We start from the raw sequence: 26,388 nt of genomic DNA, 5'->3' as shown, positions 1-26,388 counted from the left end.
TACATAATTAGAAACTTTAGTGGATTTTTATAGATATTTTCCTGTCAAACTATCTTGCAGACTTTCATGTCTTGTGGAAATAAGTAACTCAAAGAATTCTCACTCTGAAATTGCCTTGAAAAAAGAACTGCAGTTGGTGTCTATGACAATACAAGAGCTGTCTTTGAAAAAGAAAACTGCCAAAAGCAAACTGATGTACTTAGAGAACTGCTTCAGCAACATCAAACTAAAATAATAAATATTGAAACTTCCTTAAATGATATCGAGGGAAGACTCAAAGAAGAAGAAACTCAGAATGAATTTCACCTCAAAAAGAATACCTGGCTTCTTAATAAAGTGGATGATTTAGAGAATAGAGAAAGAAGAACCAACATCAGAATCTTCGGACTGAGAGAACTGAAGGTGAGGATATTATTTCATTTTTAAACTCATGGATACCTGAAATTTTAGACCTAAAAGAAGGTCTCTCATATGGTACAGAAAGCGCACATACAGCCTTAGGCAAGCCAGCTTCAACCTCATCTTCTACACCTCCTAGATCAATTGTAATACAATTCTTGTCTTATTTCGATAAGGAATTTGTGCTTAAAACAGCTTAAAGAAAAGGTCCTCTGAAATATAACCAGAATGTCATTAAATTTGACAATGATTATTCCACCAGAGTATTGGAACGGAGAAAAAATGCTGGCCACTTATAAAACTATTTAAACAAATCAGTATCAAAGCTCAACTTGTTTTTCTTGCCAGAATCAAAATCTTCTGTTCAAATGAAATGAGAACTTTTAACAGCTTAGAAGAAGCTTCTCAGTTCATCAAAAATAATACCGTTATATCTATTCCAGAGGACATGGATTGGTCATCCCCTTCTTTAAAGAGATCTCCTGAGAAGAATCTCTGGTCTGATGTTAAAAAGAAAACACAACAGACTGACTCTAAAATAGCTGTTCCTGCTAAATCTCTCAAAGCATCAACTGCTGTTTGACTTGTGTGTTAATGAAAATAGCCTGTTTTTAAGTTCAATTTAAACCTTCACAAGGAATTCAACAGTTCTTGGGAGTGTTCCCTTATTTAATTTTAAGGACAGTGTTGTGTCATCAACCGAGTACTTTTTGCACTGAAACAGGTAATTAAGTATCAGTTGTTGAATGATTTTTCATTGGTTTATTCAAGCTGGTATCAGATTACTTGATTATTAATTCTGTTGTAAATAAGAAAAAGCTAGGTACAATTTACATTGCATTATTATATTTAATTATTTTATCTCTTTTCCTCTCATATTACTAATCTAAATGTTTTGAAACATTTGAATGTGGTTGGATATAGACGCACAATTGAATACTTCCTGTCTAGAGTTGTGCTTTCCTGCTTTACTCAAAACGTTTTTACTTTGATCGAGTTAATTGCACTTGATTTTGTTTTCAGGACAAGTTTTAATGGTTATCCAATTCCATTTCTTGCTAATGTGTTTATTTCACAGAGAATTTCATCAAACTACAGTCTTGCATTTTTCAGGTCTATATCAGAACATCGAAGTTTTAAAACTTCGAATGTTCTAATATCGACCCGTTTTAATTGAACGCTAAAAATAGCAAAGCTGCAGAACACTGAATTATTTCCTAGGGAAAGAATTCGGTTAGCCGGTTCTGTGGCTTCGCTATTTTCAGTGATGTGGAGGACATTTACGTGTCGGGTTCAAAGTGTGCGATTGTGTGGTTGTTAGGATTAGGGAGCAGGTTAGGTGAGTTAGGGTAAGGGCACGGGTTAGATGACTTATGGTTAGGGGCAGGTTAAGTTGAGTTAGAGTTAGGGCGTAGGTTAGGTGAGTGTGTGATAGTGACGGACCTTAGGGTTTGGGTTAAGGTAAGTGGATAGATAGTAGTGTATGTATAGTTTAGTGTAGGGTTAGTTGTAGGATTATAAGTGTATGTGTGTGAATTGATGTTTTTTAGGTGTGCTTGTGTTGTGTGTGTGTTTCTGAATAGCAAATTTTTTCCCCAAGGAAAAAATTCGCTGTTCTGAATGTTCGATATTATGTGGTTTAGATATTTTAGGTTAGATGAAATAGCGTTTGCTATTTTCATCTTTCGATAATGTGATATAAACGCCCTTTTTCTTTAGTCTTGTTAGAGCCTAAACCCATTTAGCCTTTATTTTTTAAAAAAAGAAAAAAAAAGTAATAAAGAAAATTCTTTGGAGCTGCGAAGTGAAGCCTTTCTCAGCTCGTGATGTTTTACGAGCTATAACATAGTTTCTTGCTTACCTCCTAGATTCACAGGAAGATACTAGGCTATTGGCCCAGAGGCCCTTATAAGTCTAGCTTGAACTTAGGTCTTGATCTCGGTTGACTAGACTTGCAGAAAATGAGGTAATAAATTATTCAACAGTACTTCTTATATATAAAGAATTATATTTGTTTTCCATATGTGTCGAGTGATTGCTTAGCAGCTATTCCTGTAATGAGAAAGGGTATTTGTCGCAGTTCTACTTGCCAGATGCTCCGAAACACTATCACCTCACTGTCTAAGATTCAGAAGTAGGTGAATACACATCAAAATAATGCTTGTATGTGTCTTTCGACTGACTGTTGGCACAATGTCCTCGCATTGGTTCTCGCCATCTTGCTATTTAATTGTATCTATATTACTGGATAAGTTATCAAATTTCCATAATGAGACAGGTTATTTTTAGTAGGTGGAAATTTGATAGGAGAATGCATTCTTTTTAGTCATAACTGTAGTAATTTATAGGAGCCATCATGCAGTTGGGTAGCTAGTACTTTGAGATGACACCCTACAATTATGACTGTCTATTTTTAAAGTTTATGGTACTATATTTATTGCTTCATAGCAACTAAGAACCACAGAAATCATTCAGTGAAAGGTTTGTTAGTGAAATAGATCAAAGGCTGATGTTGTTTCTTTTATCACTGATTGTGTAATTTGTTTATTCATTTGGAATTTTGTGTAGTCTTTGTAGCTGAAGTTACCAATTCTTAGCGTAACAGCAACTAATACTATTTCTATTAATATTATGTGAAGTAAATTAGAAATGTTCATTGGGCTGTGTGGTGTTGAATATAAATTCAATAAAATTTAATGGTCTATCTGAAGAGGGCAAGCAGCCCCTTTTTAGAGGAGGTAGTGAATACTCTAGGTCACTGGTAAATCTTCATGGCATGTCAGTCATACCTCACTTGCATATTAATTTTCAGCTATTAGTCCATTCACACTGGCCATGTCTATTTTAATGCAAAGTGATTGATGGTCCACTAGAATAGAGCAAAGCTGTTACAGCAGCATAATGGGTTAAAAAGATTATGCTGTTCAGTCACTGATTATGTCCTAGGAATAATTCTGGACACCAATGAACTGAACAACGAGCTCTATTAAAGGATGACTGACATGGCAAGGGACACAGAGAAGCAATTTTTAGTAGAACTGTGGATTACATAGTTATTGTCTTAACAATAATACTATTATGCAGAGGTGTCTTATCACACTCATTAGCCAATGTTAAACTAAATCTTTACTCATTTTTCTGCTCATGAGAAATACGATAGCAGTGTAGCAACCTCTGCAGGAACTGCATGCTTATGCAAACCTTATTACTGTAAAACTTTTGACTCTATAATATCAATATGTACAGATAGGAAAATAAAAGAAAGGAGAAGAGAAAAAAAAAAGGAAAAAAAAGTTTACAGTATTTGTATCTGATTCTTGGGTGAGTTGCTATGTTTATTTAACATTTTAAGAATCAAGTAATAACATAAGCTTATTTTATAAGAGCATTCTTCCCAATTAATTCAGTAGATTAGAGTCCATCTAATGCTGAAAGGCTAAGTCGGAAGGGGAAGAACTAAATAAAATTTAATGCATTTAAGTAAATCTGTATCTTAATAGATGTTAACAATTAGTTATGTACTCACCATAACGTTAGATGTATGTGGTCCATCTCGCCTACATTCATTACTGACGGGCTCGGAGCCAAGAATCGGCTCCGACTCGGCCGCTATAACTAGCACGAAGTCTCTAACTGGCTGGGCTAAGCCTGTATCCTAGGATGCACCACGCCCAAACCCCCAGATCTTGTTTGCCGCAATATAATCATTACACATACATAACCCCACAGGAAAACATAGCAAGAAGAGAGAAAAAATAATATCCTCAGAAGGGTCTAAGAATATAAATTTCCTCCAAGTCCACCAGGAAGGGGGAAGGTGGGTGGGTACGTAAGAATGTAGGCGAGATGGACCACATACATAACTAATTGATGTAATGCGGTCCTATCTCGCCTACATTCATTACTGACGGGACAGCGTCACTAGCACCTATATCCTGGGAGGCTCATGGGAAAACACTCCTGAGCACCGTGGAACCAAAGGAAGCCTGGCCTCTAGAAGCCACATCCAGCTTATAATGAGCAATAAAGGTGTGTGGGGAAGCCCAGGAATGCGCCTTAACTGGGAAAGGTAGATCTCTATCTGCCGATGTGTAAATAAATGAGATACAGTCCTTAATCCACCTTGCAATAGTGCCTTTGGTCACAGGGCTACCAATCCTGTTCTCTGAAAAGGACACAAACAACTGATCTGATTTCCTCTCTTGTTTTGTCCTGTGCAAATAAAACCTCAGTTGTCTATGTACATCTAATTGGTGAAATTTGAATTCTGCCTTATTTGAAAAGTGTGGGAAAAACACCGGTAACTCAATGGATTGGTGAAGACAGAAGGTAGAAAAAACCTTAGGAAGAAAGGAAGGGTTGAGAGTCTCAAGGATACTCTATCCTTATGAAAAATCAAATAAGGAGGTTTAACAGAAAGGGCTTGAAGCTCTGATACCTTTCTAGCTGAAGTAATGGTCACCAGAAAGACGGTCTTCCAAGACAAATATTTTATTTCACAAGTGGCTGCAGGCTCAAAGGGAGCAGAAGTTATGGCTCTAAGCACCAAGTTTAAATCCCATGGCAAAACTGGCTGTGAAACTGGGGGAAGAAGTAACCAGGATCCTTTTAGGAATGCTTTACACAGTTTATGGCCCATGAGGGAAGGCTCATATGAAATGTGAAAATTAGAAATTGCTGCCAGCTGAACCTTAATAGTGGAGGCAGCGGAACCTTGTCTGAAAAGAGTAGCCAAAAATTCTAAAACTGCCGTCACAGGGGCTGTGAAGGGATCTAGGTTATGTGACTGGGCCCAGATAGCAAATCTTTTCCATTTACTGGGGTATATCTTCTTAGTGGAAGGCTTGTGGGAAGAAGATAGGATATGTACCACTTCTGGTGTAAAGGAAAGCTGTCTGACTAAGGACGGAAGTGGAGAAGCCAGGCAGTGAGCTTGAGGGCTCGCAGAGATGGGTGGAACTGCCCTGACAGATGAGTCAAGAAGTCTGGAAATGGCTCCAGAATCCAAGGACCGTCCATAGTACATCTCCGGAGAAAGGGGAACCAAACTTGAAGGAGCCAGTGTGGTGCGATCAAGATCATTTTGCTTCCCAAGGAAATTGCCTTCTGAATCACTCTTGGCAGCAGAGGAAACGGAGGGAAGGCATAGAGCAGACCGGGGGGGCCAATCGTGGACTAGAGCGTCCCTGGGTGACTCCCCCTGAGGGGGGATCAGAGCGAAGTAATTGCTGCACTTGGCATTGAGGGGACTGGCAAATAGGTCGCAGCAAGGTAGACCCCACCTGGAGAAGATATGAGCCGCAACTCAATCGTTCAGGGACCACTCGTGAGGCATCAGAATAGCTCTGCTTAGCCTGTCTGCTATCACATTGGACTTCCCCGGAATGTGGTTGCCACTAGAAAAAGTTGGGAAGACACCACCCAATTCCACATTCTCATAGTCTCTCTGCAAAGAGGATAGGACTTGCTTCCCCCCTGTCTGTACAGGTACCACATGACTGACATGTTGTCAGAAAGAATTGAGATAGTGCCCTTGGGAAGAAAGCTGTGAAGTGCTTGCAATGCTAGTAGCACCGCTCTCATCTCCAGAACATTTATATGCAAGTGTACTTCGTGTTCCTGCCACGTGCCTTGGACCGTTCTGCCCAGATAAGGCCCCTCCCCACCATGTCTGGGAGGTGTCCGTGGTCACTGTGGCAGTAGGGGGCGGAGGATTCAGGGATCTCCCTTTGTTCAGATTGGGTGAAAGAAGCCACCAATGCAGATCCTGTCGGCATTGTTCCGTTATAAGAATCGGATGAGACAGAGGGAGCTCTTGAAAGGACCACTGGACCGAAAGAAGCCACTTTAGTGACCACATATGTAGCCTGGCCAGGGGTACTAGTAGGATGGTGGCCGCCATGGAACCTAGTAACTGAAGAACTAGTCTGGCTTGGACCTTTTTCAAAGGTAATAAGGCCAAAACTTGAGCTTGTAGCACTTTTATTCTTTCTGTAGGAAGGAAAGCCCTCATTTCTACAGAATCTAGCTCTGCGCCGATAAATGCAACACGTTGTGATGGCAGCAAGACAGATTTTTGCCAGTTGAAAGTAATCCCTAGGAGTTGACCCAGGTTGATGGTGGCCTCCGTGGCTCGAACAAGTAGATGCCGGGTGGGGGCGGTGAGAAGCTAATCATCTAGGTAAGGAAACACCTGGAATCCAAGACATCTCAGGTGTGCAGTCACCACTGCCAGACATTTGGTAAACACCCTGGGGGCTGTGGTGAGACCAAAGGGCAGGGCTCGAAATTGGAAATGACTGGCTCCCAGCCGGAAGCGTAAGTGATTCCTGGAGGCCTTGTTTATCTTGATGTGATAATAGGTGTCCTTGAGATCGATGGAGCACATCCATACTCCTTTTCTCAACAAGGGAAAATGGTTTGAAGAGTGACCATTCGGAACTTGGACTTCTTGACGAAATGGTTTAAACGGCTGAGATCCAGGATGGGCCTCAAGTCCTCTGTTCTTTTGGGCACCAAAAATAACCTTGAGTAAGTTCCTGATCCAATCTGGTCGGAGGGGACTGGTTGGATGACTCCTTTTTCCAGCAGCTTTGAGACTTCTAACGCTGCTTGGTCCCTTTGGATGGAACGTCTGGGACTCTCTTGGGTGGTGGAGGGGGTGAGATAAAGGGAATAATGTAACCTCCGGCAATAATTCGAGGCACCCAACGATCCTGAGTGATGTTTTCCCAGGCTTGCAGATGCTTCGAGAAATGACCCATGACTGGCTCCGGAGAGGCACCGTCGGGCAGTCCCTCAGGGACGTTGGTAGGAGGAACCACGAAAGGACTCGCAGTCTCCTGAGTTGCAGGGGCCTCCCCCGCCCTTGGGTGACGTCTTCCAGAGTAATTCCCCCCTCCTCTGCCTCTGGAGGGGGGGGGTTCACCATGATGGTCAGGATAAGACTTCTGAGACTTCCTGAACCACATCTTTCCTCCCCTCTGCGCCTTGGGATAAGGTCTAGAGGGAAGTGAAAAATGGGCCCCAATGGCAGACAAAGTCTTACCCTCTTGCTCACATCTGGTGAGAGTGTCTTTCACTTTGGGTCCAAAGAGGGAGGACCCGTCAAAGGGAGCGTCCGTGAAGGAAGACTTGAAGGCCTCCGCGAAGTGACACAGGTGCATCCAGGCTTGCCTTCTGAGGGCTACTCCTGAGCTAGCTGCCCTACCCGCCCCCTTGGCTGCATAGGATATGAGCCTCATGGACGAGTTAACAATAGAAGACAGGGTAGACAGCTGGGCATTGACAGTCTGGTTCACCACCACAGGCAAGTTACCCGACAGAGTATCTCCCAACTCCTTGAGGAGATCTCTTTGGAGCCTTGTAAAATGACACAGATAATTCAGCGACCGCAAAGTAAAGGTCGCTGAGGACAGGGTACGCTTTCCATACCGATCCATACTCCTAGACTCCTTGTTAGGAGGATGAATGGAAGCAGAAGGCTGTGCAACTTCTTGCTGAGTGGCAGACGACACCACCACGGCATCTACAGGAACTCCTTTCTTCAAAAATTCTTTCCCAGGAGGCGCAGACAAAAACTTGTTGGGGCGGCTGGGAACTGGTTCCACAGAGTCAGGGTGTTCCCACACCCTTCGACAAATAAGGTCCAACAGTTCATCGAAAGGGGAAGACACCCAGGAGGTGGAAGGTCAGGCTCCGAAGACCTTGAGGAAGACCGACTCCTCCTCGGAGGGGGTTTTGGAGGGCCAGTCGCCTCTCTGTCTCAAAATCTCCAGGATGTCGGAGAATGAGACATCATCGGAGGACGACTTTGGGGACCCCTCTGCATCATCAAGGTCGGTGTCTGAGGTGACAGACTCATCTGGGGAGTCTATGTGCTTCCCCTTACACAGCTTCTTTCTGGGAGGCTCTTCAGGCAAGGACTCTGAAGGGCCCTCAGAAAGCAGGGGACCACACATGGGGGTATCCTCTGGCCTTTGAGTCCCGCTGCCTGCAGATAGGGGGGCATCAGAGGCTCTAGTCGCAGTGTCCAGGAAAGGAGTGGTTGACTCGTGGTTGACTCGAGTGATGTCACCGAAGACCTGGCCAGTGCGGTCCTCATGGCCTCAAAGATGGGTCCACCTGAATCCGAGGAGCAACCCATCTCAGAGACCACGATCGGAACAGGGGTTCCCCCAGCCGAAGCACCAAGAGGGAGACTCGGAGCTGAAGTCTGGAGCTCCGATGTATCCCCCTCGGGTCCGACCGACGAAACCAGAGTGCTGAAACCATCAGATGGGACCAAAAGGGTTGGAGCCGAGGTCAGAGCCGAAAAACTCAAAGAGGGTTTCGGAGCAGACCCAAGGACCTCACTCGACTCAGAACACTTCGGCTCCAACGACACAGAGGTGGTCGGAGGAGGAATTATCGGAACCGACACAAGGACAGGCTCCAGAGCCAACTGGGCTGGAGCAGAGAATAATTTCGTTAACACTGGTGACTGAAGGAGCCTCTGTACCACCCTATCCAAATCTGAATCAGACAACCTGGAGGACTTGGAGGACACAGAAGGGGGTCGAGAAGTCTTCTCTAAAGGATCCAATGCGAAGCTAGGAGAATGGCTCCGAATCGGTTCCAAGACAATTGGAGCCGAGGTTGGCTCCAACACAACAGAAACCTCCTTTGGCTCCAAAGGCAGTACAACCGAGGAAGCCGTCTTCAGTACCGACAGCATCTCCTGCGGCTCCGAGACCAATGGAGACGAGGAAGGTGAAATAGTCTTTGATCTTTTCTCCGATGGCTCTGACAAACTGGACGGAGCCGGAGATCTCTTTTTTGTTTTAGATTTCCAGCTAGGGGGAGAAGATGCCAAAGCTTCTTCCAAGGCAGGTTTTAACAGGCCCTTGAGAATCAACTTATTTTTTCTCTCTTGCAAGACTCTGGAACTAAACGAATGACACACACTGCAGGACTCTTGCAAGTGTAGAGCGCCAAAACAGTATACACATATGGCATGGCCATCAGTTAAAGACATCTTATATGAACATTTAGCACACTTTTTGAACCCAGAAGGCCTATGTTCCTTCTGATCTTTGCCTGACATTTTTAAAGAGAGAGAAAAACGACACCAACACGAAGGGAGGAGAAGGGACTCTAACTCAAAACGCCCTTAAAAGAACCAAGGAGACACAACGAACAGGGATAAGGCCCTCTAACTTAAACGGGCCTAGCCAGCCAAACACAAGTATATCACAACTACAATTATCAAAAAGGTCACAAAAAACACCCAGACAAAACGTAGCTAAAATAGCTTTTGGTTGGAAAAAATTCCACAGAAAACTAAGTAAATAGTTCAATAAAGTACTTAGCCACAGCCAAGCTCGAGACCACGTCTTCACTCAACGAGCGGCAAACGAAATCTGGGGGTTTGGGCATGGTGCATCCTGGGATACAGGCTTAGCCCAGCCAATTAGAGACTTTGTGCTAGTTATAGCGGCCGAGTCGAAGCCGATTCTCGGCTCCAAGCCCGTCAGTAATGAATGTAGGCGAGATAGGACCACATTACATCCCAAGTTATTTTTTTATCCATTCTGCAGTTGCAGTGTTTCTATATACACAGTGGGAAACTTCCAGTCATCTAAATATACAATTAATGATATTTAGAGTAATTATAAATTACTTTTATTAGCAGTACTAATGAATATGTTGTTTAATATTTTTACATTTTTTTTTTATCATCTTACTTCCAAAGTAATACATTGGTTCATTATTCTACATATTTAATAGTTTGCAATTTTTCAAAGAAAACTATCTTTATATGTTAAATGTTTGTCTTTTGTGTATTTAAAGAAGGTTTTATTGTTTGAACCAATTGATAGACAAGTTCAATTATTTGCATTTCTTACTGACTGTTGGATATTCATAGGACTGCCATGACAAAATATAAGAACAACTGCGGGAAATGTTTTCATTATTTAAATATAATAGATATAAGCAAATATTGCTAATCGGATATGAACATCTTCTTTGAATATATATACATTAGTAACAACCAGAGTGTAAGAAGAGAGTTTAAATCTGGTTCTGTTTCGATAGGTAACTATAACTTTTATAAGGAAAATTTAACAAGAGCTGGGAACTCTTTACATTTAAATTACATAATAGGGTAAATATTTATCTATGTCATTTTCACTTTGATAGGTATCTCTTTAATCTATATATTAAACTGAGTAAATAGTCATTATACTCTGTAATGACATATAAACAAAATTATTTTTTTTTTAGTAGAGATGTCGAAAGTGCTATATACTTCTTAGCAACATTTAAAACTTTAAATTTTAATCTATTTCTTAATTTAAATACATAAGGAACATATACACATTGTTACATCCCATTATGTACTTATAAAGTAGTCTCCTTAATATTTTTTTTTAATGGAGCTCAGATAAAGTTGGCAGACAAGTCATGACGGATAGTCTGATAGATCAATGTTTATCTGTCGGACTAGGAATATCATTCATTCCATGTTTGGTGCGGGATAATACTTATTTTAGATTTCTTTGTTAAATATAACATTCCTTAAGCTGTTTTCTTTTTGTTTTAGGCCTGATTTAAGACTTACAATGCATTTACTGACAAAGTAAACCTGTGTCTATATTGCTTAAACCATTAGAAATGTATATAGTATTATTGTTAACAGAGGAGACTTGTTTATTAGAAATGAGTATCAAAAGTAGATTTACATCTCAGCTGCGGTCATATATGGACCTAACACTGTTTTCTTTAAATACTAATAGCTTGAGTAACCCAAGAAAGAAATCAAACCTATTAAGGTATTTAAAACTAAATACAGCTCAGGCAGTTTTTCTTCAAGAAACCCACTTTAAAACAAACAATATTAACACATGGAACCTTAATGAATATCTAACACTAGCCCATTCTTCCTATAAATCAAAGGCTAGTGGAGTAATGGTTCTAAGGAAAAAGATTATTAATAATCCTGAAATTATCTACAAATATGTATATAAAGAGGGTCTTATAGCTCTCATCATACTGAAATTAAATAATAGCATATATACTGGATTCCGGTCATGGGGGTAGGGACTGTGAAAACATTTAGACCTTATTGCTAATAATACAAAGGTAGTTTAATAATAAGAGGGGATTTTAATTGTATTTTAAATAGCTCTGATACCACTAATAAGAGATCCCTTCATCTAACCTCCACTGTAAAACTTCTTAAAAAGTGGACTAATGCTTTTAATTTAGTTTATACATTTAATATTAAAGAAGTCAATTCATTAATATTCTGTCATCAAAATCATGGATTTGGCACCCAAACCAGAATAGATAAAATATATGTTTCTCAGGATTTGAAATCAAAGATTTCATTTTTCTCAATACTTCCTTACCCTATTTCTGACCATAATTCTCTTGTTCTTAAATTTCAAACAGATTTTAAATCATTAACCTTTACAACTAGAAATCCATCTTACATCACAAAAAAATAAAGATTTTAAACCCTGGTTATTTTTGGAATTTAAATTTTTTCTAAATACTAATTGTACTTCAGAGATTAACATAGCTATGATATGGGATTCATTAAAAGTTTATGTACATATGGCAAACCCCTTAATTGGTTGAAAAATAAAATTAAGAAATGTGAATCAGAATTACAAAATATACAATCCCAACTTTTAATAATTAAATCTAACAAGATTGTAAATTCCTCTGATAATAAAGAAAGAAAAACAGAATATCTAAATAAAAAAATACAATGAAATTCTAACACACATGACTAATTTGGCATTAGAAAGATTAAAAATAAACTTTTGCACTGGTACACCAAAGCATTTGCATAACCTATCAATGAAGGTTAAAATGCAATCTAAAGTTAACAATATTGTTAATGTACTTACATGAGGGTAAAAACATGAAAGTTTCGGATATAGGTGACATTCTAGATGCTTTTAAATATCATTACACAACATTATAAAACTGGTAGTTTTTCAATTGAACACTCAAATTTGGAAACAATCTCTTCTAAACTTAAAAAAAATTCCTAAAAAATTAAAGCTAGATCTTCAAAGACCAATTTCACATAAGAAGTCACAGATGAGATTAAAAAAAGTAAGCCTAATAAAGCCCCAGGAATTGATGGTATAATTATAGAAATGTATATACCTTTTCTATAACTTCTCATTTTCATAAAACACTACTTGAAGTACAAACACAAGGCATACCCCCCCCCCTGGTGATATTCTCTAATTACCCCTATTTTAAAAGAAAACCTAAATATTGTAGTTCTTATAGACAATTTTCTTTACTAAACAATGAATATAAGATATTTATGTCCATTCTGGTTAAAAGAATAAAAATCCCATTGTCTTAATATAATAAATGATGATCAAACTGGATTTATATATAACATACACACATAACAATATTAAGAGGATACTAACCATTACTGAATTCTTAAAAAGGGAAAACCAAGAAGCATTTATAATTGGATTAGATATAGAAAGGGCTTTTGATTCTTTAAGCTGGGATTATTTATTTAAATTTTTAGTTCTATTTGACTTCCCTCCTTTTATTTCACTCATAATGAATGTTTATAAAAATAACCTAGCATATGTTAAATGAGGACATTTTACATCAGAATCTGTTAATCTGTAAAGGGAGAGATGCATAGGAATGTATGTTTTACAAAAGACTGTGAGTACGTAACTAAGTGAACGTGTTTGCCTTGTGGAAAAGTACTGAAAGTATTTCATGTGCTATGCTGATCATGCCTTTTAAGGAAAGTCTGTTCTCAGGAAATAATGACCTTTTTAGTACATATCTGCCTATCCTAGTAACAAGTATATTTTTGTATGAATTTGAAACTTGGCCTAACTTGATTGGTTATCATATAGTGTGATGAGTTTCTTTGTTTTACAAACTGCTGATATGGCATTAAAAATGCATATAAGCTATCAGTTTTGTATGTTCAGGGTGGCATTGTTTGTAAACTCTGTCTCCCATACATGTGTGTATAATAAAGATTTGGATCGCTGCAAAGAGACGGACTCATTCACTGACTTTCTTAACACATATTACCAAGGGAACTAAACAAGGTTGTCCCATGTCACTTATTTTGTTCGCAATGGCTATAGAAATACTTGCTATTTTAATATGAAACAACTCAAAGATAAAAGGTATTGATATATATGCCCAATATAATTCTAAAATAATGCTGTTTGCCGATGATGTGCTTCTCACATTACCTAACTTGAAAATGGTTTTAAAGGAACTAGATTTATTAATTGAAAAATAATATACAATCTCGGGTCTTCGTTTTAACAAGTCAAAATCAAAATTCTTTGTCACTGAATAAAAAGAAAGAAATACAAGCAAATAAGAATCATATTATTGGTAAACAAGTATCTTATCTAAATTATTTGGGCGTGATCTTGTTCAAAAATATAGAGGAGACATTAGCTATAAATAACATTATTAACGCAATAAAAATCTCTGTGGATAAGTGGAACAAAGTGTTTGTGACTTTCGAGGATAGACTACAACTGATAAAGATGGGTCTACTGCCTAAGATCTTGTATGTAGTTCAAGCTATTCCCATGATTCTTGAGAGACATCTTCTTAAGGAGATTGGCATACTCATTAAAGTTCCTATGGTTTCCTAAAAGAAATAGAGTTGCTTTTACATTTCATATTAGACCCTGGGAACAAGGAGGACATAACTTTCCTGATATTGAAACTTATATAAAAGCTTCCATAGTTAAAACTGTTACAGACTGGATAAACCCTAATTACTTCTCTAATTGGAAATTGTTGCATTCTATCAAATAAAAATTCCCTTTTGAAAAACTTTCTGTTAACTGACCAGCCTAACAGGTTATGGTATTTATTATGCATCAGCATCCAATATACTACATCAAAACCTACTAAATTAAATCCAACCAACTATATTTTAGTTTTATGAAATTTGCCAATGTAAATATGGATATAAAACTTTAATTTGATTTATTAGTTCCATTTAGCATTACAAAGATTTTTTTGATAAGGTACATAGAAATGTGCTTATTTCTTGGGAATCCAAGAATTCTATTTTCTGGCAACAATGTATGAGATCAAAAGGTTTTGGATGTTCAATATATAATGACATTATGAAATGACATCTCATGACTGACTATTACTTCAAACTGTTTTAACGTATTCTCAAGATCTGTGTAGAATAATTAATAAATCTTCTTTTAACAATAGTCCAAAATTCATAAGTTTACACAAAATTATATATAATATGGAGAATGTTATTTCATATTTATACAGAGTATTAATAAAAAATGTCTAAAGAAAGTTATTGGCAGTATATTACTTTTTTATTTTATTTTACATTTGTTAACCGGGATGGTCAAACTGGACGAGGTCCATTTACAACGGAGGCCCGGGGAGAAAAGCTCCACATAATTAACAATAAGAATAATGTTATACAAAAAAGAAAACAGAGACATCATAGCAGCATTTGAAAAAAAAAAATAGAAAAAAAAAACATCAGAAAATTTATATGTATACATTTTGTTAGTTGTGAATAGGACAAAAATCACTACAAAACATCATACCAAGGATAAGGGACAATCTCTATGTCTATCTCTAGAAAGCAAAACTAACATCTTATTCTCTGTCAAGCTAATATCTAATTCTCAGTACTGGACAATATTTAATTTGCAGTTTTTACATAGCTTTTTTAACGCCTGATAAATATGCCGAAATTAGTTCCTCCAGAAATGTCATCTGTTGGAGATGCCAGCAGATATATAAAGCTGAGTAGATGCATATTTTTTATGATTGTATTGCTATTAAAACTTTTTGAAGAGATATTAACTTTTTTGCAGGCTATATTTACAGATTCCTTTGCTTTTCTAAAGCTCTAATGCTATTAAATGAAAATGAAGGACCTTATCTGAATAAAAGCAATTTGTATTTATTACAGACAATATTAGCAATTGCCAGGAAATGTATAACCTGGAAGTAGAATTCTAATACTGCACCTTCTACCGAAGACTTCTTATCACTACTGAAGAAAACGGCATTGATGGAGATCAAAACCAAAGAACTCAGAATTTATCCTAAGCCATTAGTCAATAATCCTTGGAGAAAAATGTTATCTTTGACTGATACTTTGCAAACAAATGGAGTGTCTCTCTGATAATTGTATATTTTTTTATCATCTCTGTTTTATGAATCATACTGGTTTCTCTTTTTATTTACTTTAGGCTGAATGTAAATTGCATAAAGTTATTTAAATTGATATATTTACGTTATAATGTAATTGTTTTAATTAATATATTTTTCTGAATATAAAAAAATTATCTGAGTCAAAAAAAATTCTTTGTAATGTCTTCTTTCAAAATTAAATAGAAAGAATTTCTCAAAATAATTACAGTGCTTCTGTGGAAGTGTTCCTGAATTCAGAATCCTACTATATTATCTTCGTAAGCTAAACTCCTTACTTTTTAGTTTTACATCCTTCAGAAAATGAAAACGTACTTTAGCTGGGATGTTCATCTAGGATATTAGGATTCTGAGTTTTACATCCCTACTGAAACCAATTTAGTTGCTTACACTTTATCTTGTAAGAGAAATTATTGTGACTCACCTACTGTAACCAAAACCCATCAGTGCTACTATCTATGGTAGTAGCGAATACCGTTTAATAGTGAAATGAAATCCATATCCTTACAAGAATCAAACATGATGCACTTTACAGTAAGCAGCTATAAATGTGGCTGGGAAATCAGCTATCAGCTTTACTGCAACAGATAAATTATTAGGGAATACCCACAAGCTATAGTCATACTGTAGGTCATGTATATTATTTTGACACTATCACCTTGTATTTGAATGCAATGTTTTGTGTTCCTTCTGCCTTCTAGGTCTCCTCTGGAAAATAGCCACTAGTAAAACTGGACTAACTAGTTATTTATTTGAAATAAATATGTGGATGCATCTACAATTTGTCTTATTGCTATAAATTATGTATATTTATACACTTGTCTTACTAGCTGTTTTGCACTGTTTAATTTTCAGTTTTTATCATATAGTATAGTTAGGTCTTGAATGAAACAGGTCAGCTGTAGACAGTGCAATCAACTGATTACCAGCAATAAATAATGATCTGGTTAAGGTGGATCTGTTTTTCAAATGATGGTAAAGGCAACTTCATCAAAAATCAGATTCAAAGACTCATTTTACATTACAAAAAAGTATAATTTACAAAAATGTATAATCAAGATTACTGTACCTGCTTTGCTAACTACTTCCAGTAATTCAGCCACAGATCCTACTACTGCAGACTGAAGGTTAGCACTGGTAAACCATTTCAGGGCATGTTCATTCTGTTGACCTATAATTAAAAGACAATATTTTAAAAATAATTAAAGTAACAGTCTGTTAAGTGTGATCCCCAACCCTTAAATCAGATTGAAAAAAGCCTGCAATGTTGAAGTCAGCATAGAGGGTTAAGCCTGTGGCTTGTAGTTCCTGTGGTGCATGGTGTAATTCCCTCAGTCCACATTTGTCTACTGTGTGACCTTGAGCAAGTCACTTAACCAGACATTTTTCCCAGGTCACCCCTAAAAACAGACTGTGTCCAGATCTACATGACTGAAAACTCAAAACATGCTTTCTGCAATGAGAATAACTACTGAAGCATACTGTGCAATTGTATCACAGCTTTCTGAAATTCCTCCAACTGTACCTGGATGTAATGTACGTCTCTATGTAGTAGCAAGTAATCACTTGAATCTTGCTGTTTTATTATGTAATCACTTACATCTTAGTTAACAGTACGCCATCACTAGCTGTATCTTTGTTATTTAATAGATACTCATACTAACTTTGCCTTTTTGTTTTCCTCCTCAGGCAGTCTGAAAATGGTCCACAAAGGGCATTTTAAAACCCCACTTAACAAATTACATTACAACAAAATTGTAAAAGTCTAAATAGAGTGCACTTATGTCAAGAGCCACAAAGAACACACTGACAATCTGAATACCATCTCAGATAAATAAAATGCAGTAAAATAGGAAATACAAAAAATAATAAATACACTAAAATGAAATGCACAATGATAAAATAAATATACTTCAGATTTTTAACCTCAGAAACTATTATTTATTCTAATTAGCTTTACCCAAAGGTCACCATTTCTTAACTTGGATGAGAAAGTTTCAAGATTGCTAATTTTCCTCTATGTCTTACTGCACCTGCTCTGCAACCATTGTACATTGTATCACGTGGCTTGGGTTGTACCTGAAAAGGGCTAAAATTTCTTTTAAATGCAAAATTGCTATTCTTCTAATATGTTTTACTGTGTCTGCTCTTTAACTGCATACTTTGTTCCACTTGGCTTGGGTTGTGCCTGAAAAGTGTCCTTGGACCAGCACATTTACCCAGGTAACACCTCAAGTACTAAATACTTATTAGATTTCAAGCAGAATGCTGGCAGAATCCTCAAACTCAGTAAGTGAGCTTGTGTCATCACAACAGTTAGAATGCACAATTTATTCCCTTCCAGCTATAGAAAAATACAAATTTTTGTTGTGAAAATTATAATAGAATTACATAAAGCTAGACTTCTTTGTAACTAATTAGAATACAACTACACTGTAGTTAAACATATAATCTAGGCTACAGAGATGTTACTGTTATTCCCATTACAAATGAAACCGGTATTATTAGACACATTATTATGGATAATTGGAAGATAGTTGGGGGAAACACAGAACTCTCAAAAATATTAGATGACTGGCCAATATTTACATACAAGAAGGTAGCTGACATTAAGTTGATTTTGGAAAGGGGTTCCAAACCTGGCAAACAATTGTTAGACACAAGAAGTGGTACATATTCTTGTGGGAAATGTAGACAAAGTAGATTTATCATGGGCTTGAATTAAAACACAAACAAGATCATATGAGCTAAAGAATATTACACCTTTAACACCATGAATGTTGTGTATTCATCTGTGTGTAATTCCTATGATCATTTTTACATAGGAAAGACCATTAGAGCGTTAAACGCATTTACCAACATGTTTTGGCAATTTGTAAAAAAAGATTTGTCAAATGCTTTAAGCTAAACATTCAGTTGCAAGTTCAAATTTTAAGAAGTTTTCCTTTTTCATTTTAGAAAGAGTCAACACCAATTTGTTCAGTGGTGATTACAAAATTTTGTTGGAATGCCATAAAACATTTTGGCAGATTTTTTTAGCAGCTCATTCTCCTGGATTGAATGAAATGATCAATATTAAGTGCTTTTTACAAGCAGAAAGATTAAGATTATTGTTTTAACGATGATACTTGCAGAAACACATCTTTTACTATATAGATATAATAATATTTTAGTAATGTACAGACATATGGTTTTCATTTTTCAATATTTATTGTCTTTTTTATGATATTAAACACTGGTTAGTACTGGTTGTTTAATATCATGTGATCAGTTTGATTTAATTATTTAAATGAGATTTTTGTAAATGGGTGTGTTTTCTGATGAAGATCTGTTTTAATAAATTGAACGAAAGGGCTAAGCAGTTTGGTGTGTGTCTATTTCTTCACCTTGCCTGTATTTTGTTTTGGTGTTGCTGCTTTGTGGAGTTACAATTTATGGCGGGAGAAATTTAAACTCAAGACACTTTGCTGAATTTGAACACCCATCCTGTTCCGGAGAAATTTGTGAATTTCAGTGAACAACTCACTGTTATTTCCGGTGCTATTCGTGACAGTTTAGTCCATCACCTTGAGAACAGCCCAGGAGGTAGACGTGATGATTTCACACAAGTGGAGGACGTCTGTACTAATGCAGTTTTGGCTTCTAGAATGGAAAAGGGGTGTAGTGAAAGCCGTTTGGAGAACGCAGTGGCTTTTTATGTTGCAAATGGCAATAACGAGTTACTTCACAGTATTTTCCACGTGTCGAGTAATCCCTTTTGTACATCGGGGAACGATGCTGGACTTAAGTGAAACAGAAGGAGTTTTAGGTACAGACACTTTCATTTCTTGCAAGAATTATATTTTCCGCTTAGAGAAACTGTGTCAAAGTCGTTTCACTACAATTAGAGATTTTTTACTTGGGGGAGAGCATTAATTTGTACTGCGTACCACTTGGCCTCAGAGTTTTTAAGTTCCCCAACTGTGTTACACAAGGTGATGAGTTATATCACCAGTTGGTGGCTCTAACAATACTTTACTTGCATATATGAAAATTCTAGTTGAACACTACAAATTAAGAGTTGACAAAAGTAAGAGGTCACATGGAGGGGTCTGATGCCAAAGTTCAGAATTCTGATGCATTTGAGGGTTTGTCTTCTTTATATTTTGGAATTTCAGCCAAAGTAGAGTAACACAGAGCATCGGTTACTGCACGTAAACAGGGCAAACTTAAGAGGGACCTTGCTGCCTATGCCGATAATTCAGCATATTCTTTCAAGTTTTTTAAAGGAGGGAAAGGGGGTGTGGAGAATGTTACAGTTAGTAATCTAACAATTAGTGAGTCAAGTACTTGCCTCCCCTCTACATCGTCTACTACTAGTTTCTCCTCAGTAGTAGCCTCAGTCGTTAGCCCTGGGCTGGTTACCAATGCGGTATCCAACAAAGATCATGTAGGTCCTTCAACTTCATCTGTACAGTCAGCTCCAGTCACAAACCACTCTGGTCCTTTTTTGCTGGACAGTACAGGAAACAAAAAGACTCCCAAGTAGTCCAACAAAGTTCAAACATGGAGCAGAGGGAAAAGACAAAGGAAGAATTAGACTACAATATCAATGTCCTAAATTTGACTAGTGATGCTTTATGTGATGATACTGCGTCTGTATTAAAGAGAGGATTTTCTTTTATTCCATCCAGTACAGTCAAAGTACCTAGGTTAATTGTTGATTTTAAATTATATTTACAAAAGCTTAATATGAAGTACATTTTTGATGGAGTAACAGGTTCCATGATCTCTGAGTTAGGTGTAAAGAAAAAGAGGGTCTACAATCCATTGTTGAATTCCACTTTACAAGTGTATGGCAATTTGTGTGAACAACAATTTAGAAGTTTAGGGGTCAATTTTCACATGGAAAGTAATTTACCTGTAAGCGAGTTACTGGCTTTAGAAAAGTTGGCAGCCAATAAAAACTGGCGTGCAATGAAAGCTGACAAGGGGGGGTTCCATAGTTATAATGAAGTCAGTTGATTACAGTGTAGCTATTCACAGTTTAGTGAATGATGAAACTTGTTACAAGAAAGTTACTACTGACTTTATTATACAGAGTTTCCATAGACTTGACACTTGTTTGACTTATTTTGTCAAGGGAACTTTGATTTTTCTCTGTACAGTTTTCTTTTGGTGGAACATCCTAAACTTGCTACACTGTCTGGTATCCCTAAAGTGCACAAGGATATGGGGTGCCCCCCTTTAGACCTATAGTGTCAGCGGGTTTTTCTAAAACTGAACCCATTTCCATGTGGCTTGATAAAATCTTGAACCCCATAGTTCAGAAATCCAAATTTTACTTCATGATTCATGGCATTTGCTTGAATTGTTAAGTAAATTTAGTGTCAATGACAAATCCTTCAAATTTGCATCTTTGGATGTGGTTTCCCTATACACATGTACTGATCAAGACACAGGGATAGATTACTTGAGAGAGTACCTCAGTGAATACACTAGTTTAGATAACATCATCAACACCATTTGTTTGTTGACAGAACTAGTCTTGAAGAACAATTTTTTTTAGGTATGAAGGTGATTATTTTCAACAGACATCAGGTATTGCCATGGGGTCTCAAGTAGCACTTTCTTTTGCAAACTTGGTTATGGCCATGTGGGAAATTAAATTTCTCATTACACATCCTTTGGCTGAAAACATTTTGTTTTATAGATGGTATATTGATTTGATAATTTTATGGAAGGGAGACTATGGCATTTTTTCCATCCTTTGTTCAAGGTCTAAATAGTACAACAATTTTTTTGAAATGTACTGTTGGCCATTTTGGTGAGTATTGATTTTTTAGACATACATTTGACCTTTGATCAAGGAAGTTTGATTTTTAGAAGTATTTTTAGAAAGTCCACTTTTGTCAACCAATATTTACATCATGACAGTTTGCACCCAAGGCATATGAAGAGGGGGATAGTCAAAGGTCAGTTCATTCGCCTTAGTTGTTTGACTAGTAATGACTTAACTTTTTTGGACGAAGTACAAAATATTTTTGATTTTTTTTTCTTGCAAAGGGGATACGAGTCCAAGTGGTTAGATCAGATCGTTACTGAAGTTAAGGCCTTAAGAGATGATAAAGCATATCTTATTTTGAGACATAACAGTTTTATATTGGATGTGGGTAATAATCATACAGATGTTCCTGTTAAAGCCTCTGAAACTTTCAAGTTGGCGTTTCCTAGTCCCATTACAAATGAAATGGGTATTATTAGACACATTATAATGGATAATTGGAAGGTAATTTTGGAAACACAGAACTATCGAAAATATTAGGTGATAGGCCAATATTTACTTACAAGAAGGCAGTTAACATTAAATTGATTTTGGAAAGGGGTTCCAAACATGGGACGCAATTGTTATACACAAGAAATGGTACATATTCTTGTGGGAAATGTAGGCAATGTAGATTTATCATGGGCACTTCAACTATTGAATTCAAACACACAAAGAAGATCCTACGGGCTAAAGAATATTACACCTGTAACACCACGAATGTTGTGTATTCAGCTCTGTGCAATTCCTGTGATAATTTTTACATAGGAAAGACCATTAGAGCATTAAACAAAAACATTTACGAACATGTTTTGGCAATTCGTAAAAAAGATTTGTCAAATGCTTTAGCTAGACATTCAGTTGCATGTTCAAATTTTAAGAAGTTTTCCCTTTCATTTTAGAAAGAGTCAACACCGATTTGTTCAGTGGCAATTACAAAATTTTGTTAGAATGCATTAAACATTTTGGCAGATTTTTTTAGCAGCACATCAATATCCTGGATTGAATGAAATGATTAATATTAAGTGCTTTTTACAAGCAGAAATATTAAGATTATAGTTTTATGATAACACTTATAGAAACACATATCTTTTACTACATAGATAACAATATTTTACTAATGTACAGATATATGGTTTTCATTTTTCATTATTTGTCTTTTTATGATATTAATTAGACACAGTTTAGTACTGGTCATTTAATATCATGTGGTCAGTTTGAATTAATTATTTAAATGAGATTTTTGTAAGTGGGTATGTTTTCTGATGAAGTTCTGTTTTAATAAATTGAACGAAAGCGCTAAGCAGTTTGGTGTGTGTCTACTTCTTCACCTTGCCTGTATTTTATTTCATTTTGGTGTTGATGCTTTGTGGAGTTACAATATGTTACTGTTATTCACTGTATACCAATATATAGTCTAGCTGCATTTACTGTAACATGTGCAATTACTTATTCATTCTTTAAATTTTAATACCAGCTTTATCTTACTCAGGGTTGCAGAACAGACATAACATATCCTGGCTTTCACCAGGTGAATGGCAAAGAAAATGACCCTGAACAGGATAACAGTGTATCACAGGATATACACACTCACTCACTCACTCACTGACTGCATGTATATTTATTGGTAATTCGGAAACTTGAGGGTTCAGTTACTGGAATTTCCTTGGGATATGAGGAAAAAAACACAGAAATCAGTATTTGTTCAGATAGATCACTGTTGCACTAACTTAAGCTACATGGGACATGTCCTGACAAGGACTGGACACCCAGTCAGCTTCCAAAGCTTTGCTTCACTTTCCACACACCCATACAACCATTAGAGCGCAACAGCAAGCCAGTACAAAAGCAGATGTATGGGTGCCAAAAATCAGACATTTCTTGCATCAGAAACAAGACAGGCTACAGCCCTACTAAGAAAAAAAAATGTATTAGGAGAACATAGAGACCCTCACCCTGACATAAAACAAGAAGGGGAAAGGAGGGAGGATATCTATACCGTAACAGTGACTTATTTGAACATGAACTGCTTTGGTTAAGTTTGCTTATCACCTTACTATGTTCATCATTAGATTACTGTAGCCTAAGTTGTATGGGATGAAAAACAAAGCTTAAAAAAAGGGAGAGGGGGAGAAGAAAGATGCGAGCTTAGAAGCAGAGCCCCTGGAGAGTGGTTGTAGCAAACCCTGCCATGGCCTTAGAAAGGCAGTCAGTTTTGGTGGTGCTTGGTGAAAGTGCAACTAGAAGACCAAGTTGCTGCCTCTATTCTAGAATCTACCCATTTCCAAAAAGCAGCAGAAGTAACCATAGCTCTGGGAGAATGGACTCTGACTTTGCCCGGAAGTGTCTTGCCTTGATGTGAACAAAACTGAATGGCATATGACAACCATTTGAAAATAGTCTGTTTAAGTACTGATTGTTCCTTTTCTTACCTTCTTTAGAAATAAACAAATGATTAGAATTCCTTTATCCTGTCAAAATAATATCGGAGTTGTCTGTGGACATCCAGTGTGTGCAAATTTTCTCTCCCTTTTTAGTTATGGGAAGAATACAAGGAGATGAATGGATTGATTCAAAGTAAATTCTGAAAATACTTTAGGCATAAAAGAAGGGTTGGTTCTCAAAGAAACCCTATCTTTAAGAAAGGTGATATAAGATTGAGTCACTAGAACAGTATGCAACTCAGATACTCTTCACGCAGAAGTCAGACCAATGAGTAACACTGTTTTCCATAATAGGAAAAAGTGCACATTTCATCAATATAAAGTTAAGATCCCATGGAGGAGCCACCTGTTTTCTAGGTGGATAAATATGAAATTCCCCTTTTCAGAAACTGCTTCATTAGTGATAAAGAAGAAAGGAGGATTCCTATGCAGACAGGCAAAAATGGCTGAATGATGACTCAACGGAAAAGTAAGAAAGGCCAAAGAATAACAACTCTCACAAATACTCAAGAACCAAAGGTGTTGAGTCTTAAAAAGCAACATGGTGCATTCAATCGTACCAACTGAAGAATCATTGCCAATTAGCCATACTCTAGTAGGTTTTAGTCTTCTTTAATACTCAAAGAAAAGTTGCCTAAAAAGTAATACAATTCGATCATTCAGGCTGTGATCTGAAGAACTTGAAGGTTAGGTTGGCTCAGAGAGCCTCTGTCTTGTGTGAATAAGTCAGTTCTTTGAGGAAGTTTGTGGTAATTGCCTTCAGCTATTTTCAAAGATAAGGGAGAGGCACTGTTGCATTGACCAAAAGGGAGTTAGTTACTAGTACTATTTTTGGAGAATCTTTACAGATCTTTAAAATAATTTGGTCATCAGAGAAAGGGGGGGCATACTGGAACATTTCCATCCATAGGAATGAAAAGTCATCTATTTTGCAGGCCACTCCGCAAGGAGTCCTGAAGCAAAACTTTTTTAAGTGTCTGTTGTGAGTGGAGGCAAACAGATCTACTTGAGGAATTCCCCATAGGTGGATAATTTCTTGGAAGATCACCTAGATGTAACTTCCATTCATGGGCGTCTGTCCTGGTCCTTCTCAGCTAGTCTGTTACAAAAGTCTGATCTAACTGAATAATATGCAAGAAGCCTGTATGGTTAAGATTATGCTGAGATGCCAGTTCCCAGGCTAACACTGCTAATCTGCAAAGGGGTAAGATTCAGTTAACCCATTTATTTATACTCCACATGAACGTGGTGTTGCCTGTGATGACTAACAGAGGTCCTGGACTCCAGAGATAGTTTAATGATTTGACAGCATTTAATAATGCCATTACTTCTTTGATGTTTATGTGCTTCTTTTCATCCTAATGGTTCCACAGACCTTGCAAATTCATCTCTTTGGAAAATCTCCCATGCAAAATCTGATATATTTGTGCGCACAGACTGAGTAGGGACATGTGGGGAGAAATGGAGACCCAGACTGAAAGAAAAAGTACAGTTTTGTACCTACCATAAATGTAGATGTTCGAAGATCCACATTGCTGCAGTCCTTACATATGGGTAGTCCGCTGTCCTCGGTCGGCCCGAATACCAAAGTATTAGGCTGACGTCGGTCAAGGCGCTTAAAACTGACATCAGGACGTCAGGGTACAAAAGCGCATGACCGACGTCATTTCCTCAGTCTTTTCTTGCCCCAGATGTCAGAAGGCCCTAACAAGAAAGGCCAAAGCCCAAAAACCAGCAAAACCTAACCAACCACCCGTGCACTAACCATATTTACAATATGTACAACACAAACCACACCACCACCTTCAACAACAGAGGGGAAGGAGGGAGGGTAAATTGGACTGCAGCAATGTGGATCTTCGAACATCTACATTTATGGTAGGTACAAAACTGTACTATGTTCTTCATCTCACATTGCTGCAGTCCTTACATATGGGTAGAATCCCAAAGCAGAGGTAAGGGAGGATGGCAAAACTATAAAGCATTAGGAGCTGCCAACATACCCTGTAAAATTGCAGTGGCAAATCCAGCCCTAGATTTAGAGTAAAGTGGAAGGTGGTAATGCTTAGAGAAAGTATGCACTGAACTCCAAGTAGCTGCTTCCAAAATATCTTTAGTAGCCACCCCTTAAAAAGCTGTAGAAGTGGCAGTAGCCCTAGTGGAATGAGGCCTAATCCCAGCTGGAATCTCCTTACCATGATGGGAATAACAGAAAGCAATACAAAACCAATCCACTTAGAAATAGTTTGTTTTGAAACAGGTTTGCCCTGAGAACCCAAAGCAAAAGAAACAAACAACTGCTGAGACTGCCTGAACCCTTTAGTTCTGCTCAAATAATATCGCAACTGTCTGTGTATATCCAAAGTGTGCAAAATCCTTTCCCTTTATTTTGGGGTTTGCATAAAAAGTAGGCAAATGAATAGTTTGGTTTAAAGCCACACTAGAAACCACTTTAGGCATAAAAGAAGGGTTAGTACGCAAAGACACCCTATCCTTGTGGAAAATTAAGAAAGGCTCAACTGCCATAAG

At 37.4% G+C, this 26,388-nt stretch overlaps 1 protein-coding gene across 3 annotated transcripts in view; it reads right to left on the bottom strand.

The window, feature by feature from the left end:
- Nucleotides 1-26,388, bottom strand: part of CCDC171 (coiled-coil domain containing 171) — a 3,960,104-nt gene that overhangs the window by 1,574,838 nt on the left and 2,358,878 nt on the right. For all 3 annotated transcript variants that reach the window (XM_044061288.1, XM_044061289.1, XM_044061290.1), the window contains exon 17: nucleotides 16,682-16,783. In XM_044061288.1, the coding sequence (XP_043917223.1) occupies nucleotides 16,682-16,783 (102 nt within the window). The remainder of the gene's footprint in view (nucleotides 1-16,681; nucleotides 16,784-26,388) is intronic.

This window comes from Protopterus annectens, chromosome 2.part0, assembly GCF_019279795.1.
Source record: "Protopterus annectens isolate FY-2018-M chromosome 2.part0, PAN1.0, whole genome shotgun sequence".
In the NCBI taxonomy this organism is placed as follows: Eukaryota; Metazoa; Chordata; order Ceratodontiformes; family Protopteridae; genus Protopterus; species Protopterus annectens.
The sequence above is the reverse complement of the archived record's forward strand: the minus strand, read 5'-3'. Positions and strand labels throughout refer to the sequence as shown.